General features: G+C 40.0%; 1 protein-coding gene across 1 annotated transcript in view; it reads left to right on the plus strand.

Annotated features, from left to right (window-relative positions):
• Window positions 1–21464, plus strand: part of ZNF704 (zinc finger protein 704) — a 99760-nt gene that overhangs the window by 15914 nt on the left and 62382 nt on the right. The window contains exon 2 of the mRNA XM_054193219.1: window positions 5709–5956. Coding sequence (XP_054049194.1) covers window positions 5709–5956 — 248 coding nt within the window. The remainder of the gene's footprint in view (window positions 1–5708; window positions 5957–21464) is intronic.

Here is a 21464-nt window from a genome sequence, read left to right on the forward strand (position 1 = left end):
GAAGGCATATTTCTGAACATTTGGGTCACACACAGGTAAATGATGCTAATATTTTGGGGAGTTTAGTACTTTCCATTGTATAAGAAACACAGGCATCTTGATCCCTGTTAAATGCTAGTGAACTATTTGAAAATTAAATAACTTTAGTTTTTAAGCAGCAGTGCACCAGAAGCAAGGGAAGATGCTAAAGCCCAGTCAGGTTGTACTCAAGAGATCACATATATAATCTGTCAAATGTAAGTCTCTGCATTTGCATATAAATATGGTATGACTACTTTAGTGTTTGCTGATGCTTTGACTAGGCAGTTCGATACTTGAGCTGTCTGATCGATAATTTTTCTGCTGTTCAGGGCAAAATCCAAGCTGAAATTGGACTGAAATCGGAGAAGACTGAAGTTTGACTGCAACGTGAGCATCTTATCAGGCTGTGCTTTGGGGCATAACAAAAATTGACTGCAGATAAGTTAAAGCCTAAACTATTGAAAAATTGCCGTCTGCACATCCTCTGTAAAGAATAAATTTCTTTAAATTCCTCAAAATTTGTGTTGATGTTAATCATGCTTTAATTTGGGCAGGACTTCCTTTGCAACTCATGGTCTCGATTGGGGCACGTGGAGTTCAGGGCTGGTTATGAGAAGACACCACCAAATACAGTTTCTATAGGCAAGTTAAGATGACTTTTGCAGTGAAAAATTATTAATATACTGCTGAAAATATTAACTGAGGTAATCATTCAGCTGTCACACAACGTATTAAATTTTGTCACTTTAATAATAATAATAATGAATCAGGCAAGAACTGAAAAGTAAAACCCTCAACCTAAATATATACTATTGTCTTGACAACTTCAAAACAGAAACTAGAACACTTTCCTTTTTTTGTTAAGTAAAGTTTCTACTTAGAAACCAAAGCACGAAATTGCTTTCAGTTTTTGCAGGAAGATTAACAGGTTGCCCAGGGAAGTTGTGGATGCCCCATCCCTGGAAGTGTTCAAGGGCTGGATGGGGCTTTGAGCAACCTGGTCTAGTGGGAGGTGTCCCTGCCATTGACTTGCAACTAGATGATCTTTAGGGTCCCTTCCGTTCTGTGATTACTAAACAGCCTGGTTGAAGCAGCATCTGTCTAGATCTGCTGGAGTGGGGCTGCCACGGCACCATGTTGCTGTGCTCAACAAGCAAGAATATTTCAAAACAAGCAAGGGGAGACTGCTCTGTGACCCAGCTCATGCCTTTGAAGAAGTTCATGAAAATGGTCATGCTACTAGGTATTGAAAACCTGAGAGGAGAGTGAGTGGCGTGGCCGGTGCTTGCTGAGAAGCAGTGGAAGGAGTAAAGCCAGATCAGACCCAAAGCATGGGGCAGTGCCAGAGCTGAACTTCAGGGCGGAAGGTGCAGGTAATACTGAGTGTGGCGTATCAGAAGTTTCTCTTGCCCAATGGTGATGGGAGAGAAGTTGTCAAAGGCAGGTGAGGGTAACTGCAGACAGAAACAAAACTATCTTTTAAAATTTGCAGATGGTTTGTAATTCCTGTTGCTGTGTCTGAACGTCCAAGTGATGTCGGCTGCCTGAGGCCAGGTTGCAAAGGACTCGGTTGAAAGTAAGCTGAAGGTTGCTAATGGCTTAAGGGTGAAAATACACAACGAATTGCATAGAAAACCAACCTGTTATAAAATGGCTTTGTACAAGCAATAATTAATTAAGTGTATGGAAAAAACTCTGTTAGGTTTTATCAGCAGTTGATACTGGAGGCAACAGGGTGGCAAATGCGGAGGTATGATGACAATAAAAACCAAATCATCAGGGAACAACGTGATCATGGAGTTTGAGAACAACTAAGGAAAGAGAAAAGTGAAGTGTTGGGAGTAAGCTGAAATAAATTGATGTTACAGTGTTAACATCTGTCTGTCTCCGAGCCAGGCTATGTCTACTTGGACTAGACCTTCCATGAAATTTTTGCTGAATTATGTTAAGGACTTAGAGGACCACCACAAGCCTCAAAGTGGTTAAAAGAATATGAAGGATCTTTGACCCCCAAAAAAGTTCCTGATAAGATATGACAGAACACTTACTTATCTCTAAAGATATATTGGAAATTGTCCGTATTATCTCTGAACTGTGAGTGATGGTGAAGTAGAGCTTGAAAGCAGAAGGGTGCTGGTAGTTAACGTGTTTGCCACAAAGTGAGGAACCTGATCAGTCAAGTGACTGCGGTCCTCTTTGCTCCCCACATCAGCAGCTGCTTGTGTAGGTGGCTGGATTTCCAGCAAAAGACCCCGTACCCTTCCAGATAGGGCAGGTGTCTCAAGTGGAAATGGCTCCCGTAGGCATGGATGAATTAAAATAGAAAAACTGCCTGGGGAGCAGGAGAAAGCTACTGGAAACTTGCAACTGGGGGAAGCTCTTGGCTTTCTCTCATGATCACCTGCTTTTAAAGCAGAAAAGATTCTTTATCTGCCATCACTCTCAAGGGAAAGTTTAGAAAGAGGTTAATATTTCCAAACATCTGTTGAAAACTGAAGGAGAGGAAGAGAGTTAGTATAAGCATCGTATTTGGTCTTCTGCTGCTTCTGGCCATTTAGCCAAAGGAGCGGAACTCTTGGCAGCAGCTCTGCAACCTGAACACGTGCTTCTGTGTTTTTTGTCATTCCTCACTTCTGTATGCTTGCATGGGGACGGCTATTAATTATGGTGCATTGACGTATGAAAACCAAGCTGTTATTTGAATATATTTGAACTGGATGTGAATAATTTTGTTATATATGAATACCTGGTATCACAGTACGAGTATTCTGCTATTTATATTTTAGGCTGTATTTTGTAGAACATAGAATGGTTTGGGTTGGAAGGGACCTTTAAAGGTCATCTAGTCCAACATCCCCCCTGCAGTGAGCAGGGACATCTTCAACTAGATCAGGTTGCTCAAAGCCCCATCGAACCGGACCTTGAGTGTTTCCAGGGATGGGGCATCTACCACCTCTCTGGGCAACCTGTGCCAGCGTTTCACCACCCTCATAATGAAAAATGTTTTCCTTATATCTAATCTAAATCTGCCCTCTTTTAGTTTAAAGCCATTACCCCCTGTCCTATCATGACAGGCCCTGCTATTTAGCCTTGTAGTCTGAGTCTGCAACCTCTTGTCACTATTTAGGTCTATAAAGAAAACTTAATAATGTATGGCACAATGTGTTTGCTGAAACTGAGTAAAGTATTACAGTTTCGTAAATTGAGGAAAAAAATACTATTTTTTTTCCTTCAGTAAAATCATGGATTTATTGGGTTAAAAAAAATAAAAATCATCCCGATGAATACCGTATTCAGCCTGGCATCGGGGAGCGGGGAAGGAGGGAGGCTGCCCCTCTCCCCTGCTCTCAGTGCTTTCTCCACTAAGGGCTGCGCAGAGTGAGGAGGAAACTGCTGGGTCCTGTCTCATACCTGTGCCATGAGTGCCACCTGTGCCACACCAGCACCTTGCCGGGTACCCACCAGCATCCTATCACGCACAGTGGGTGTAGCAGCTCATGCCCTGCGTAGCACCGTCCTCTGCACTGGATAAGGTGGAAAAAGAGGGTGGAAGAAAAGATGTGTGGTCATGCAATGAAAGATTCCATCAAAAAAGATGTGTGGTCATGCAATGGAAGACCATGTGGCAACGGAGGGGATGGAATTCAAGTCTTACGCATACTTTTGTTTGGCATTGTATAATTTCTAGGGGCTGGATATTGGAACTTGGCTGTTTTCAGGTCTTTTTTTTTTGCTTTGGTGCATAACTTCTAAGCCAATTTTGATGAAAATTGAAGGCAGCTCAGCATCTGTTAAAATCCTCAGGCGCTCAAAAAAGGGCTTACTGTAAATCTAGAAGTTTTAAAAAAAATAATCATTAAATCAGAATTAAATTTGTTGTTTATATGTCTTCTTCTAATTCTGTGTGATCACATGGTGACTGTTTTGTCTTCCAGGCAGATTTTCTTGGTAATGTGTCATCTGTTTGTGTGTGAAGGAGTGTAAAATGACTAATTCTTTCTACTATTTACATTCATAAAGTAACAATTCTAGTTTTGTTCTTGAAGCAACTAAAAGCCCTTCCATGAAAGCACTAGAATGAGACAATTAAATCATCAGTTGTAAGTATTTATGCACTAGCGATGTTATATACTTTGCCGAACAAAACAAAATTACCTTGGCAAGATTGTTTTTCCTGTGGACTTAAAATTGCTTGCACGATTTTTATACCTGCCAAGGTCTGAAAGCTGTAAACAGGGAGATTTGTGGTGAGAATAATACATTTTTATCTACAAATATATACACATATACACTGATTATTTTTTTTTTGATGATGAAAAGGAGGAGGAGTACGGGGGAAGAGTTTACATGGGAATTTCAGCTTATTGGTGCTGTTACTGTCTGAGGGTGACACATCCCAGATTTCTCCACCGTAAAGATCAGCAGTAATTTACAAGTATCTAAAAAAAAACCAGTTTGTGAGTCCTAGAAGGCATCTGGATTTCTCCGAGGTGGTGCATGTGGCATGGAAGTACCTCTGCTGGAGGCAGGACAAGCAGCCCTTTTGTTGGTCTGTATTTCGCCTGGCTTTTTGGGTGGGGTGGAGGGGTTGCTGCCCTGGTGCATCTCCTGGACTTGTGGCAAATTGCCAGTTGAAGTTCCTGGTACTAAAAGCACAGATATCCAGAAATAACTCTATTAGCAGATGCCTCTGGTGGGCTCTGTGTTCACAGGGACACGAGGAAGCCAGCAGGTGGAAGGGCTGGAAGAGCTTGGCCGATGTATGGCAGGATGAGAGGGTGGCGACAGCCTGGGAGATAGGTCTGGCCCTGTGAAGCTGAGGAACCTAGCTGGCCAGGGAACGGTATTGCAGGGGAAAATCAAGATGCTGGACTTGGTTTTGCTTTCTGGGAAGGTGGAGTGGCTTGGTTCTGCTGGCTTTCCATGCTCTTCAGTGCATCCCTGCAACAGTTCTCTTTATAAACACTGACACGTCATATTCCAGAGAGGTAGCTTATCTCTTAAGATACCTATTTGGCTGGGAAGTCTTTGCTTACGGGAAGCAGCAGGCCTGGAGATCTGGGAAGCACTGGCAGCCAAAGAGGCAACCGGACACTGCTTCTGTGTGTGTCCCTCCTCCTCACCGCTGGCCAGGCTCCTTGTGGAGATCCTGCCACCATCGCTTGCTCCCCTTTGCCTTCTGGCAGCTCAAGTGGGATCACAGCATATTACTTTTATGCTCATCGAGAAACCCTGCTTGCAAATACAACTGTTAACCCATTAAGTGGCTGTCGGAAGTGCTTTAGTTTCTTGGTTGCCTTTTATCGAGGTAAAATCTGCCTTTTTTTCCTGGAATTTTAAGAGGAGGACAACTATGATTTCTTTTGCATAGTTATGCAGCACAGGTGTGTTTACATTAAATATATGTTGTATATACTGTGGTTTCTGATACTCCAAATACCTTTTAAATTTAGCATTAAGAGGTAACTGATAGCCTTGTCAAATGGACAAGAATTGCTTATTTTCCGGGATAGTCTTCAACACTGTTGAGAAATTAATGGCAGTTTTAGAATTTATAAAGGGCAAAGAAATGGTATCCTCTGATTCAAAGAACTAATTAGAAGTAAATGCCTGTGGGTATTGGGTTCCCCCCCCCTACATTTCAGGAGAATTAGACAAAAATTTAATAATTGCTTTTAATTTTACAGGCAGCCAGCGTCAAGCGTGAAATGACCTTCCCTGCATTTCAACAGGAGGATGTAAAAAGTGACATCAGTCAAAAACTGCCAGACCAACAGTTTCTCCTGTTCACCACAAAGGAGGAAGATTTAAAAACAGCAGAGACCAAAAAACCAAACAGAGCTCATGAGTGTGAAAAGGAAAACACTCGCTCTGTTTGTCTTCTGGAACAGAAGCGCAAGGTTGTTTCTTCAAATATTGATGTGCCTCCAGCAAGGTAAGGAGAGTTGGGTTTGGTTTTTTTTGGTGTTGTGTTGTATTTTAAGCTCTTTTTTTACCCCCTCTTCTTTTCAAATGGGATATTAGAGGCAAACTTGGTAAGCGGTACAGTGAACTGGTGAGACTAGTATTCGTCTCCAAGCAGTCTAAAGTCAATCACAACTCTAATACTTGAGAGATCTACTAGAAGACTGAAAACACTAGTAGCAGAAACAGACCATCTGTGGGGTAGGACTGTATTGCTTTTGGAATGTTTTTGCTTTTCTAATGTGCTGCAGCTGAGGTGCTCCCAGGAAAGGACGTGTCTTAATGGGAAGAAATTTTTGACCCAGCTTCATTCTGAGAAGAAATCTAAATTAGACACAGAATCATCTTACCTGCTAGGAATTTTTTAAATTTTTTTGTACTGTCATTCATGTAACCACTCTATACTCATGGAAGTGTGCAGTGACTTACGCTGTGTAGTGAGGATGTAGTATCTTAGGTTCTGTTACATCCCTGTATACGTGTACATATAGGGCTGGGTCATAACGTGGTCTATGAAAATAATAGAAAAATGTAGTGAGGAAAAGCCAATTCAGGGAAATCAAATTTGTACAAAGTGGGGATTTTGGGATTTCAGTATTGCTTTTTAATTCATTATTCCTTGAGGATCTGTTGTGAATGCACATAAATGTTTGTGTCTTCAACATTCACATCTGGACAGTTCCACTTTTAATTATAAACTATTTATAGGGAAGTATTTTGAGAAGAATACTTGTTCTTTAATCTGAGATTTGACATATATCACAGCAAGAAATTCAAGGTTTGTTTTTCTATTTTTTTTGCTTCCTGATATTTAAGTGGAATAATAGTAAGAGAAGGCAAAACTGAGAATTTCATACTGGCTAGTGATTTAAGGAGAAGGGGCTCGAAAACGTCAGTCTAGAACCTTGAACTTTGGGGAAGGACTTCACTGCTTTGAGAGAGAAAGGGAATGACTTCTCTAGGAAATGCTGAATATTAGTGTAAAAGAAACATATCCAGTAATGCTAAACAGTCTCACCTGTATTAATGGTGAAAAACTGACAACAAATTGAGTATTCTGTGTTGCAAGATGACAAGTGCTTTTTCTTTTTGTTGTTTGTAATTTCATGTTGGCATCAGATTTTTTTCTTAATCTGCCTGATAAATTCACTTGCACATAATATTCAGTGAAATGCCTTCTGAATTAGTAGTGCCACTTAAAAAATATGTAGTCAAACTGGATGTTTTGTTGTTTTTTGGTTTGTTTGCTTTCTGAAACCCAACATAAACCATCAGGTTCGGCTACATCATCCAGAACAGCGTGACTGTTGTTTTCCTCTGGCTCTCATAGATGACACTTGTGAAAATTGCTAAGTTCATGAGCATTTTGACAGGATTTCCCCATATATCTAGTAAAAAGCTATGCATTAAAGGCTTGAAATTGTATTTGAAATTTTCACCGGTAATCAACCCTGCAGTGGCTGAGTGTCCTTCTCATTCATATTTATGCGTCTCAAAGCAAATAGGACCATCAGAAAATTCTGGTCAGCAGGGACCTCAGGAAGTCACTTAGTCCAATGTCCTGCACCGACCATATGTTAGCATTTCCATTTTACAATTCAGGCAGCCAAAGTACAGGATTTAAGGGCCTTTTTGTGTGGCTTCATGCAGATAATCCACCTGAAGAAGGAGTCAAGCTCCCCTTTTCTGTAGCTGCAAGATCATCCCTCTTTGGAGGGATGAACATTTTTTCCTCAACAAGGTGGAAATGAGAATGAATAAACATCTTTAATGCCTTCTTAAGACTAATTGTGATGCCAGTTGTGAGCACAAGATGCTTAAGATGATAAGAAATATGTTAATTTGCAAAGGCTTCTTCTAAAATTGGTCATTGTTCGTGTGTTTTGTTGCGAACAGATAAGTGATCATATTATGTTGTTGTGTGTTTTCAGACATGCAGGTTGACCTGCTGCTTTAGGAGAATTAGAAAATGAAGTAGAAAAACCTAGAGTCTAAATTTGGTAGTATGATAAACATCTCGGTTGCTGTTGCTACAGTTTTGAGGACAAGTTCAAGTTTCCCTTTTAATCTAAGGTGATTTATTGGGCCATTTGTCCACACCAGACAGGAGGAACACTAAAACCTTTGCTTGGAGATCTTACTAAATATTTGTTGTTGTAATGAGAGGAATGCCCAGCCTCTCTTCCTCTTCAGCACAGTTTGATCTCTTAAGTCATATTCTCTGAGAAGTAAGAGTCGAGGCATTTGGCGTTCTCCTGCCTCTTTGTAAGCCTTTTCCAGTCTTCTCTCTAGGACTGCGCTGATGGAGTTACGTGTTCCACAGAGGTGAATTCCTCCTTTGTTCTCCTCCTGGCAGGACTTGCTTACTGTCCTCTCCTCTGATGAGAACATTCATCCGCCTTTGCAGCTTGCTGATTGCCTTCGCAGATTATTTATCATATCCAGTTGTGAAAGGTCATCTTGAATTAATCAGATTATGTTTACAAAAGCGTAGGCGAAATAAGGAGTTTAATGTGATCTTCATTTTCTTATTGCTACATACACCCCTTTTACAAAAAAACTTTCTTCTGTGGTTTTGAAGTAGAAAAATGCAATGGAAATGAAGCTTGCTCTTTATTTTGTTTTAAAACCTTAGTGGAGCTGAGAAGGTTACCCACTTTACTTCAGATGCCAAGGTAAAGGGTAACGTTAAATTTTGCGGTATCTCTCTAAACCCAGGACAATACGTAAGTGATTTTGAGACAGAAGTTTGTAATACTGCAGAATCCTTATTAACAAGGGCATGTGAGTGTCTCCGTAAGAGCTCTGACAAAGTGTCTGCAAAAGAGCTGTTAACGTGGATAAGTATACTTCACTTTCACCATAAAATGAAACAAAGCCCATCCCATTTTATCTGTTTTTAAGGATCTCAATGAATAAGAATGAAAATCTTTGAGTCCTGTATCCAAAATAACTAACAGTTCAGAAAACACCGGCATAGTAATTGTTGCTTCTGAAGCATTCACCCACAGGGCTCTTGTTATTGCTTATAGACTCTGGAATTTTAGAAATGTGAAAATACATAAACTAGGTCCCTGGTGTTCCGGGTGATGGGTACACTCAGGTGCACTGGAATTAAAGTAGATGGAAGTGTAGAGCAGGGACAGGCTGGTGGCCGTCGCACGTGCGGGAAAATGGGAAACTAATGGCAATCACGGACACTTCAGAATTTTGTTTCTTAATGAAATCTGGAATGAAGGGGTAGATCTAATTAATTAATACAACATCAAAAGGGCCTGAACCCACACCTTCCACACTTCAGGCAAGTGCGTAACTGTTATTAATTAGATATAATTAGCCCAACACTTACCTAGTTGCCTGAAGCGTGGAAGGTGTGGGTTCAGGTTCTTTAGTTGTTTTATTTGGAACAAGGACCTGAACTGGGGTACCTGGTGTACAAGGGAGGTGTCTTAACCATCAAAGTCCTGGAATATTCAAGGTGCTTCATAGGGCAGCACTTTAATAGCATCAGGCTAGATGTAGCAGACCTGAAACAAATATTTTATTGTGTGTAGGAGAATTTTAATATTGAAATTAAATTAAATTTTTAAGTTCGTTGTTTACATTTTCTATTTCATCTTATAAAAATACTGCAGACCTTTCTTTCTACGTTATGTGCTGTGCTTGATTAAAAGAGGAGGAGACCATGACTTTTTCTTCCTGTTTTTTATGCTTGGGAATGCAAAAATGAAATGAGAGGTTAACAGCATTAAGTCTTTCCCTTTTCAGATTTCTTCATTTGGTCATTTTGAACAAAATTTATATGAATTAAATAGCTTTCCTACTTCTGAAACTCAGATGTGCTTAAATGTAACTGTTCAGCTTGAGCAGATGAATTGTTTAATACAATAAGGAAATTTGAATTCCTTCCTTTCTCTTTAAAGTTTAAATTTATTGGTAGTTTTGGTGCATAAAGGGCTGCTGTCTTGGAGAAAGGGGTCTAACCACTCAACTATAAACTGCAATTATCTCTGAGAATTGAGATGTTATCTGTACAACAGAGGAGAGTATGCTTTAGATTGACCTGCAGTTCAAACACGAACGATCAAACACAGCCCAGATCCCGAGGATCTGAGTAGTGAAAGGTCATTTTCTAAAAAGAGAGTGGTGTTACTGAGGGACTAATCACCTTGTCTTGTGGGCAGAAGCAAGCACAGGTCTACCAGTGTTTCAGGCAGCTACATCTGTAGAGGTCTGATGTACTCGAAGATGATGGCCCCAGTAGGCAGCAGCAGGGAAGTTAACAGAGCCTTTTTGCTCATCTGTATTTTCATCAGTTACTTACCATAACGCACACTTACTCCCAAAGCAAGTCAACAAGACAGATGAGAAAAAGCCTGAGCTGCTGATATGGTCGGTGTGAGGGTGTGAGTCATGATGTAGGGACCCAGTGCAGGTCAGGGATGTGGGGAACGGCTTCTGCCTCTTGGAGGGTGAGGATGGAAGGGTGGGCAATGGAGAGCAAGGGATGAAGTCTGAAGGGATGAGGTGTCCCTGCCCATGGCAGGGGGGCTGGAACTAGATCATCTTTAAGGTCCCTTCTAACCCAAACCGTTCTATGATAAGTTTCCTTTTTTTGGGTAAAAGGTGACAGTAAGTGTCTGGAAATGGTGAAGGGGTTCAAGGTCCTTTTAGACAGAAGTATTTGGACCAGCTGTAGCTGGAAACCCTTCAAAACCTCTATGAATTAATGTCAGAAGTGATGTCCTTTCTTGTGTCTCAGAAAGGAGTAACTGTAGACATCCCAAAGGTTAAGAGATTTAAAGAAGGAACTAGGCAGGCATCGCTCCTACCCCTCTGATGGGTGGGAGTGTTTGAATAGTTTTGCTTTTGTTAACCTTTTGCTAGATGACCTCAAAATATTGTGAAATTTTTATTATCCCCTTGCCACATCGTTCTCCTTTTCCCCAGTCCTCCTGTACCCTGTCTTCTCCAAAAAAAAAAAGGAAAGAAATATGAACTTTCTAACTGCCTAACTTTTTCTACATCATTTGTGCTCTTACAGGACAAGCCAAAGCTAAACCTCAGCTGCTTAAGCACTTCCTATGGTGTGAAAATAGCTATTGTGTAATAAAACCTTCTAGTTCCCGTGCTCTTCTGGTTCACTGCTATTAATCAGTGACATTTGCCATGACAGTAATATATTGGATTTTGCTGTCTTCTGTTTGTTTTGTATAAAAGAAAAAAAAAAGTTTCTCAATTACGGCAAAATTAATTTTTATTCACGTACCTATACTTTATCTACTAATTAGTTTATAGTTTAATGGAAGAATATGTGAAAGAATTGAAATGAAGTAAATGAAACGTCTCTAGGAGTTCTCTCCCCCATTGCATCTTTAGGTCCTCTAGAATAGCTACAGAAAACAGGAGTAAAATGAAGTGCAGACGTGTTTTCTGACCATCGTTATAAAGAAACACTGTATAGGTAGTGCTACATTCTCATCCTTAAAGGATATTCTTGTCTGGTCTCTCCAGGAACGTAGCTCTGGGCAGCCTTCTGATTAGAGAGTGTGTTGTTGATCCGTAATCCTGCTGGGCATGATTGATTATGTACCGTGCATTTCACTGGAAACATTTGCATATTTTCATAGCCAAAACTCCCCAGGAGCCTGACTCCAAGATCAAAAGCAGTATCTGCTTAACTATGATATCCTCACTAGGAGGACTTCCCAATCTGCTCCCAGAGGGAAGCACGTGACAATGAAGTTGTGCTTTTCTGTTTATCCAGAGGTGTTGTTTATTCAGAGATTGTATTCTGTGATGCTTCTCCATCTGTTTTAGAAGACGCCTCAGTTCTCCTTGGGGGAGCTCCTTTCCTGTACCCCTCACAATTTCGGCAGAGGGGATTGATGGGGCAACTTCAGAGGGCATCAGCTGTTTGTTGGCTGCTGAGGCTTTTCAGTCAAATTGGATGAAAACAAAAGGTCAAGAAGCCAGGCTGTGCTTCAGATTTACTGACTGTAGCTCCACGAGCTTCTGAGCTCTCTAGCTTTCCTTATAGCCCAAAAGCTCTTGATTGAAGCGTGAGGTTTTTTCACCATCCTATAGGTTGAATGCTCCCATTTCTTAAGTTTTATTTTCTGTGCATCTGTGGTAATTAGAAACTTTGGAAATGGTTGTTTTTCATATGATGAGAATTACTCCCAGAGTCATTCCCGTATTTCAGGGCTTCTGTAAAAATGTTGGCAGTTGCCAGTACCATGCATTTAAAAGCAGCTTCTCCAAATATCCACACCAGCTAATTATTGAAGTAGTAAATTGTTGCTTTGTTTTGCTAGACTACTTTAGTTAAGTATGTGTGCAGCTTGATTGGATTTCACCCAAGCAGTCATTAGAGCTTGATTATGTTTCATATTGATGGTAAACTGCTCGTCGTGGTCGGCTGCAAAAAGGTGCGGTACCTTCTAGGATCTGACTGTTGGCGGGGAAAAAGAGGCTTATCCAAAGAGCAATCAGAGAATTGGTTTGTTAGTACATTTTGAAGTAAAAAACTATGTATTTCTTGATGCTGTTTTCTACTACTACATTTTCTTCGTGTTCTGGAAAGACTGTTTATGTGCTTTCAGCTCGAGATGCCTTTGATCTGCCTGCAGCATGCAGAAGGGCTGTAGCAGAAACTTCTTTGAGAAGTGTAGATTACATTGCAAATAAAAAACTTTGCAGGTAGCTACCACAGAGACAAACTAGACCTTCAAAAGTCACCTTGCTCATTTAACTGGAATGTCATCTTCCAGATTACTTGCCTGGGTGTGCATGGTGTTTGTTGCAGTGACAGCTGAACCAGCTTCTCGCGATGCTGAGACAGATGACCATGTTTGTGACTCCTTGCAAACTGTTGGAAACTCACCTTTCAAGTGGTGAGATGGATCAAGTCTCAAGAGTGCTGGGGAGCAGAGGACACGCTCAATAGGCCTGTCCCATTCAAAGGGTAGCTGACCGTAGGGATGGTTGGGCTTGCTATAAAGATGGTTGGATTTCATAGCTGGGTGGTACAGACTCGGGCATTAGCATTCAGAAGGTCCCCACTGCCAGAGAGCCATATGTTGGGTAGGATCATTTGTTGAGAAAGATGTAAGATCCCCTGCTGTAGAAAAATTTATTCTGAAAGTGTGCATGACGTATCTTTATTTTTCAGTGGACTTTTGTCAGTTCCCCCATTTCTCTCCTTTGTGTTGTACTGTGTGCGTATCTGAGCGTTTCAAGACCACAGAATCATGGAACGGTTTGGGTTGGAAGGGACCTTAAAGATGGTATATCTCTTACTTAACTGTATTGCTGACATCTCCACAGCCATCATGTCTAATCAGTTGCAGGTTGTAGAGGAACCAGTTACGTGACAATTTATTCTTTCATCAGCAGTCTTGGATAAGCTGGCTGGCCTCTCCAGCAGGATTTTGCCAACATAATATTCTTGTTAAAGTGTGAATTTTGGATGAGTTAACATTACTCTTAAGGTATTTTTTTCCTGGCAATGTTCAAAGCAAAGGGAATATTAATCTCATGAATAAAGCAAGGTGCTTTTTCTGCTCTTTATTCATAGTGTTTTGCATTTGATAGGGATTTTCTCACAATTTGGTATAACGGCAACTGCATGTGGTTGTAGCCTTTGAGCCTGGTTTAGTATACTTGATCCTGTGAGAGCAGGATATGATTTAAGAGTGATGGACCTAGCAAGAATACGGATAAAGCTTACTTCTCATGAATAAGTGGCTTTCTGTTTGGTAGGGCTTTTTTGTAGCAACTGGTCATCACATGGACCTCTTAGTTTATTATTCCTGGGTTTCCATAGTTGTCAATGTTCACCCTGTCCTCTAATGTGTGAGGAAGTATTAATATTAGGAGACGGAACTTCTAACACCAGCTGGTGACTTTAAGCATCTGGATTTTTGGCCAGTGTTATTGTCCAGTTTTTTAACTGTGGACTTGCAATGGTGTTCCCAGGGAATGAAATTCCAGTGAAAAATAAAAGCATGAAAATTTGGTTGTGCAATTAAATGTGGTAATGCTAAGTTGCCCTACTGCCTGACATGGCAGTCTGTATTATTGTCGGTAATTATTATTTTCAAAAGAAGGTTTTGCTTGTGTGTGTATACATATACATATGTCTATATACACATATAAATCAGCTTTTCATTTCTCTATAAAATCCCGTATTCAAAGCACTGCTGAGAAAGATTTGTCTTCATCTCTAGAAGTGTAACTACTTCCCTTTAAAGTCTTCCTCCACTGCTAGCCAAGAGAAAAGTCTAAATAATTTTATCTGTGTGATGGAAGTTGCCAATGGACAGTGATCTCATTACCAAGCAAATTTCAATGAATTCCTCTAATGTGGCGCAGAGGAAAAATGTGTGGTTAATCTGCAGCGACCATTAGGCACGGGTTCTTGAAGAGCTGCATTCAGTCAGCGTTGCTGCTTTATCTGTTAGCCATTGATGTGAATGCAGGGCTTGTTCTCTGCTCTTCAGTTCCCTTAAAAAATGGAGTGTAATTTCCAAACACTCTTCAACAGCAGGCAATATTCAATAAGAGTAATTTCTTTGTGGTTTGTGTTAGCTGTGGCACAAAAAAAAAATCCACTTGAAATGCCATCTGTGCTGAGAAAAAGAAAAAAGTCAATGGGTACATGGTTTATAACTTGTCTATCTGTGAAATGTGCAAGAATGGGTTACAATGTATATGGCTGCATAGATTACATACATCGTAGCTATATTCATAGCTATAATTTTATTTAAATGCTATAAAATTAAAATATTCTAGTTTATGCAGTGGTGTTCGATGTTGTATCATTGAGGTCAGGAAAGACATGAAGCTGGCCTTTCTCAGAGAAGTTGTGTCACTGATTATTATTTGTAAAATATTTTTAGAAATTTCTGTCTTAACTCCTTTAGCATCATCTCCATGAAAACATTCGTTTTACACTTTTTTAAAGAAGGTGTGAGTTTTCTCCATTTATAGCAATATGCTTGCATTATGTGTACAAGGGTTTATCAGTGCTTTGCTTGTGCCCTTAAGACAACTACACTACAATGAAACTCATCTAACCCTATTGATTTTATGAGGTTCATAAAGTGTATAGTTGGTTTGTATAGAAGAAAGGTTACTTTTAAGGCGCATTTTATAAATTTCTATAAGAAAGATTTTCTCGTCTCTATTATATGATGGTTTATATGCATCAGATACCTGTTTTGTCTATTACTACTTCAGTTCTTGTGACAACAGGAGTGTTGTCAAAGGACGGAGGACTTAATTGCTTTGAAGTATCAATATCTAGATTAGGATATGTATGTAAATCAGATTTTTCTAACAGATTATTTTTATTTGAAGCAGAACCACACCTTCTTGTGATTTTAGGCATCTGCATGGTTTAGTATAAGCTCCAATTCTTCCCTTTTTACTCCCTGGTCTTTTTGGGAAAATGGAGTGTTGCTAGATACACAAGGTTTGCATGAAACAGCTACAATTTTTTATAAGTTGCTAGTCTTTCCAAATAAAACGTGCTTTGACTTTGTAACCGAAGCAGCAGTTGATGGTATTGTATTGCCCTGGACACGTACTGCTCATGACCTGCAGCGTGGCTTTTGTTCCCTATGGAAAGTGTAGTTCCATACCTGGCTGAATGGCTCCTTTTTGGAAGTTTGCAAGAATTAACCTGTTGTGTTCGATGTATTTTTAAAACATGCTGAGTCATAAGTTCACATTTTTCTCAAGCCAACAATAAAAAATAGGGTTGTTTTTTTTTTTTCAAGTACACTAGTCAAGCTCGCTACATAAGGAGTTTTGTGATTTTGCATGGGTCTATATTAAATTCTGCCACAGGACTTCCTGCAGAGGATCTGATACTGTGTCTGATGTGACCTTGGACCATCTGTGACTGGTACCCAGTGAACAGAACAAAGGTAGTAGCATCTTCAGTGGACCAGGAGAAAGCTGTGTGTGGAATATGAGCGTCTGCTATTAGTGGTCCCAGCACAGAAAGTACATCCTGAAGTACCTTGCTCTTCCATCCCTAGAGTAAAAGATGAAACGAGATGAGACATTTTGCTAAAAATATTTAATGTTCCCAAGCAAATGTATGTTTACACTTTGTATAGAACCAACGTTTAGAAACATAACTTTGTTCTCATTTTGGGATAAAACATTCACTGTTAGTGGCTGTGTATGTGAAATGGTTTGTTTGATAACCACATCTTCAAAATAGCTTCCTCGGGGAACTGAGGGAAAAACTATAGAATAACATTGCCAGAAGAAAGGAGCAGAGTGTTTCTTTTCTTTAATTGTACATTATACTAAATTCTAGATGTTTGAGAGTTGTCCTTGCTTCTGTCCAGGAACATACCAGAAGCCCACGTGTGGCTGCACACCTCAGCTGTGTTGTCCTATGGAAATAATTGTCTTCTGCAGTGTCAACATTGGCATACTGCTTTGAGGCTGCTATTGTGTTGACACATGGATGTTTTTAAGTAATAGCAATATTCCAAATGGTAAATGGAGTCAATGGCCAACTGATGCTTTTAATAAGTTATTCTTATATTGTAATACTGTTGCTCCTGATTTGATTTAGTTGTCTACCCAAAACTTAATGTCTTGGTCGTTTCTTTGAGGAGGGACAGAGGGCGATATTTTGACCAGGAACAGATGTGCCATCATTATGGTCAGCTTTATAATGAAGTAAAGCCTGTATTTAGGTAATGCTTTCTCCATGAAAACACCCATTAAAATACTTGGTAGGTCTTGTACATTCTTCTTCCCATACTTTGCTTCCAAACTTAAGCTCCCTGCTGTGTCTGTCTGCTTTTCCCCCATATCCTAATTTGGATCATCTATTTTGTTTTCACTGTGAATGTCCTATTGGTTGCTCCCTTGAAGTGGAGGCAGGCAGTGAAGTTATGTTTAAAAAAAGACACTTAGGACTTTCCCATACACACATACTCAGTGCCACATACGACGTGGAGCAGGAAGCACTGTGTGCCTAACGGCTTGGTGCGAGGAGATTCCTCGCCTGGCTGGGTGAGGAGGGAAAAGATGCTGAAGAGGATGTGCTGGGCCTATTCTGATACTTCTTTCTAATGAAAAGTGTCTGTGAAAAAAAGTTTGATGCCAGTTCCTGAGAAGTCTGTGCTGATGATTTAGAAAGAGTATTTTGGCCTCTTTCCTAGCTTGTTAATTCATGAGAACTGCATCCTGAAGTCATGGATCTTTGTTTTGTTAACGTCCTCTTGGATTAAATGATTTGGCCTTCTCTCTTCCCTCTCCTCTCCTCTCTGAATCGGTAATAGTGGGGCTGTTAGTGTGGGGCATGCTCATGCTATCTCTTGCTTCTCACTGTTCCTTAATTTATTTTACAAAATGGTGGTTGCTTTTATAGGGGTCACTGGGCCCTTGGTTCCAAGATTACGGATGTGTAATTCTCATAGTAAGTGCAGAGTAGCTATTAAATATTATTTTTTATGTATATATATAAAATTATATACGTATATATAATGAGAGGGTAAGCATATGTTTGTGTGACATGCTTATGCACTCATCTCTAATATCCTGAGAAATATCTTGCTGATACTTAACCTTTCTAAACTAGTGTTTCTACTTCTAGTACCTAGCTAGACTACTTCTAGATCACAGGAATAACAACAGCAATAGTAAAAATCTAATTGATGTTGAAAGCCTTTTAAAAGATGTCACATAAAAAGGCTTGTGGTTACACTTATTTATATTTTGTGGTATATATATTTTATGATGATGTTGACAGAAATTCAAAGTATTACAAAGGAAGATGCATTACTATTTCTTGCTAATCTTAGAAGCAGATACATGTAGGGGAGTGCAATAATTTTGTCATTTCATTATGTTTTGATCTAAGTAAGAAGCTTGGAGAGAAAATCTATGTTGAATGTATAATATGGGTCTTACCGAGGTAAACTAGGTATGTGCTACACTTACCATAAATCATTAAAATTAAAGCAGTGCAAAAGCAAGCTTTCACATCTTAAATTAAGACATAATGTGTAACATTAATAAACATGTCTTGTATTCGTCCTTCAGATAGAAGCTTTGAATTACATTATGCAGCAAATGTTCTTAGTTATCTTTGGGGTTTGGTTTTTTGCTTTTTTCTTGGGAATTTTTTTTTTTGCAACCTGTTGTGCAGACATCCACACTGTTCCCAGTATTAATTGAGTTTGCCTGTCGTTATTATGGCAGAGGAATTGGAGAGGCAGCATATCTGCGGTGTGGAGTTGGATTTACGAGCCAGGGAAATATGTAGTTGCTGTGAAAGAAACCGTGAGGTGTCAGTAGATGTCCCACCTACCAGTGCTGCCCAGCACGGCCAGGGCTTCCTTCTGTGGGACAAGGGTTGAGGTCTCGGCAGCTGCTGCCCTTCAACATCATGGTTGCAGCTGAGCCTCCACAGAGGTAGATGCTGTCCTCGTTTCACCTATGGAATCCCTCCCCCGAGATGGAGGGGACTGCTCAGGTACAGCTGAGGAGACCCTGTCGCACAGGTAGTTTTTATTGTACGTGTCTGGTAAAATGCAACCCTTGTAAAGGAGCTACAGTTCATCACAGTCCTTCAGTGCCATCTGTGCCTTTTAAAGTACCGTTGGCTCTATTGTTATTTGCCTCTCTGTGGTCCTAGAAGTATGGCTTATTTACCTGATGTCAAATAGATCAGAAACAGGAAATACAGGAGATAAAATCTTTAGTCAGACTTCAGAACTAAAAACAACCTGTCATCTTGTCCATCCTTATATCGAGGGGCAAATATTGGGCCATTCTATGTGTTTCTGCCCTTCTTACCTACTTTTTTAAATTAAAGCTTGTCCGAGCCAAATGTATCCCTTGATGTCATGGGAACTTAAAAAGCATCTGGCCTAGATTGCCCTCCTGCTTTGTAAAATCTCCTGTTGACTCACTGTGCTATACAGCATCCCACCTACCCATCTCTTGCTGCATGTTCTCTTCCTCCCACTGCTTCTCCTCGTGCTGTTTCTCCTGCGGGTATGCCTCTGCTCTAGCCATCCCTTAAAAACACCAGCAACCCTCCAAACCTCGCCTTCTTTCAAATACTTTACATTTTTCACGGTTGGACTTTTAAAACCTTCCCTTCAGTTCCAATGAGGAATACATTTTTCTTCCTCTCCAAAAGATATGCTTCCAAATACTCTGAAATGACTCCTCAGGCTTCTATGATGTATTCTATAAGCAGTGTTTGGGAGAAATTGTATTGTGCTAAATTAAGGAATTATATGGTGAAAAGCTCCTGTTCTCATATTATGCACTGAGTGAATTTGTGAGCCTGGAAGATATCCAGGTAACCTTTGCCTGCCCTGCTGCATTGGGAAGGAAGGCTCCCGAGAGCAGTGCAAGCTCGTGGAGGGAAGGAAGTAGGTAGGAGAAAGCAGATCTGGCTAACTAATTATGCGAACCCAATGATCATTTTTTCACTACTGGTTTTGTAAATTTATCAACGTTTGTTATATAAGCTGATTACATCCAAATTTTATTGGGGGGGGACGACGAATGGACACAACAGTGAACAACAGACTGAAGTTCAAAATCTGCTTTGCTTGGTGGTAAGTATCTTCGTTGCTGTGATCTAGCCAAAAGTAACAAGCTTTCATAAGCAAGGTCAGATGTGTATACATGCTAGGATATGTTTCTATACAACACTAAATCAACAACAGGATAATTAACATTCTCTGAGTAACTCCTGCGGTCAGGCCACAAAAAACATACACATTATTGTCTGTATGTAAGCAGTGACAGACAAATTGTTACCGATTGCTGTAAGCAGTGCAGCCTAAGGAAAACACTAGACTTTGAAGAAGCTTATCTTTCTAGTTTAAAAAAAAACACCAACAACAAACACACAGAACAAAAAAAAAAAACAAACTAAAAAACCCCAAACAAATCCAACCAAACAAAACCCCAAACCAAAAACCCACAAGCCAAGTGCAGAGTAGACAACAAAAAGCCTGGAGAACAACCGTTATGAACAGATGGCTAATTTCCTCTGTTCCTAAACCAGTTTTGTCAGTATATATTGCTAAGTCTAATGAGTTGGTTTCTGTTTACATTATACTTAAGCCCAAAATGCGCATAGTTATCTCTAGACCATTACAGGAGCCTGTTCATAGCAGTATGGGGACCCCATTCTGCCTGTTCTGCAGAAACATGAGTGGCTACCTGTTATGAAAATTACATTTTATGGTGGTTGAGGGTACCTTGGTTTGTCCCTGCGTACAAAACCAGGCCTTTTTTAGGCTATCAGAAAGCTTTGTTCATTACTCAGTAGGGCAGCTACCTCTAGAGGACAAGAACTGGAGATGGAGATGGATGCCAAGCTGCCCATGCAAGGGGCTGCTCTTGCAACTGGTGTAGCTCCACTGAAGCACATTGGCTCTGCTACCATACATCTTCCCTAATTGATTTCAATCAAAACAAGGTCTGACCATCATCTGCAGTACCCAACGTGCGTAGAAGTAGTTTGGGGATTTATAAAAGATGTTACAGAAAGCTATGCTGTGATTGGTAAAGATTTGTTTATTTCCTTGAAACATCTGTGTATGTATGTACACAGAGTAAATTCTTATTTTATGTTTATTTTGATGGGATAACTGGATATGCTGTCATTATCTCAGAGCTTTGTCTTGTTGATAGAGAGAATTGCTGTTGTTTTATTGGAAAATATTTGAACAGATTTTAACAACCTTAAACTCGTACCATGTTCTGTTTAAAAAATATGCTGAATACTTTCCCAAACTCTATCTTTTAGGAGATGCATGACTGCATGTTTTATTTCTGGTGTATCGCCAGATTTCCCATATCATCATCTATGCCAAATAATTGCTCATTTATTATACTGGTAGCTTAAATACTGTTGCCTCAGAGATGTGTTTAGAAGATATGATAGATATTGGCACATTTTGATTTATAGCATTGGAACAGCAAAAATACAGGTGAAAGGTCCTCCACGGGTCTCATAGGTCTTCACTTGCCCCCCAGCCAGATCAGTTGTATGTATCCCTTTTGCTAACTGTCTAATCTGTTCTTAAAAGTTGGTACCTATTGACAGGTCATCATTCAGAAAGGCAGTCGGTTCCACGGTTTAAATATTTTTACTGCTAGAATTTTTTGCAATTACAGCTAAAACCTCCCTCATTGCTTTTCACATCCGTTGCTCCTTCCCTGTACCCCAATGGGTATGGAAAGCAATAAATCCACTCTTTTTTTATTTTCCCCTCCATCATTTTACATAGTGGAAGACAGTCGCTTTTTTGGTGAGTGGAAGGGACACCTTTTATCCAATCACTATTTAATATGGGTTGCATGAATTAAGTTGAAAATGAACATCCCATGGATAAACATCCCATTTCATGATGGCATAGATGTTCAGACTGTGGCCTTCTGCTGAGGGCAAGGGATTGAGGCACCCTCCAGGG

The sequence above is a fragment of the Rissa tridactyla genome, chromosome 2 (genome assembly GCF_028500815.1).
Source record: "Rissa tridactyla isolate bRisTri1 chromosome 2, bRisTri1.patW.cur.20221130, whole genome shotgun sequence".
NCBI lineage: Eukaryota > Metazoa > Chordata > Aves > Charadriiformes > Laridae > Rissa > Rissa tridactyla.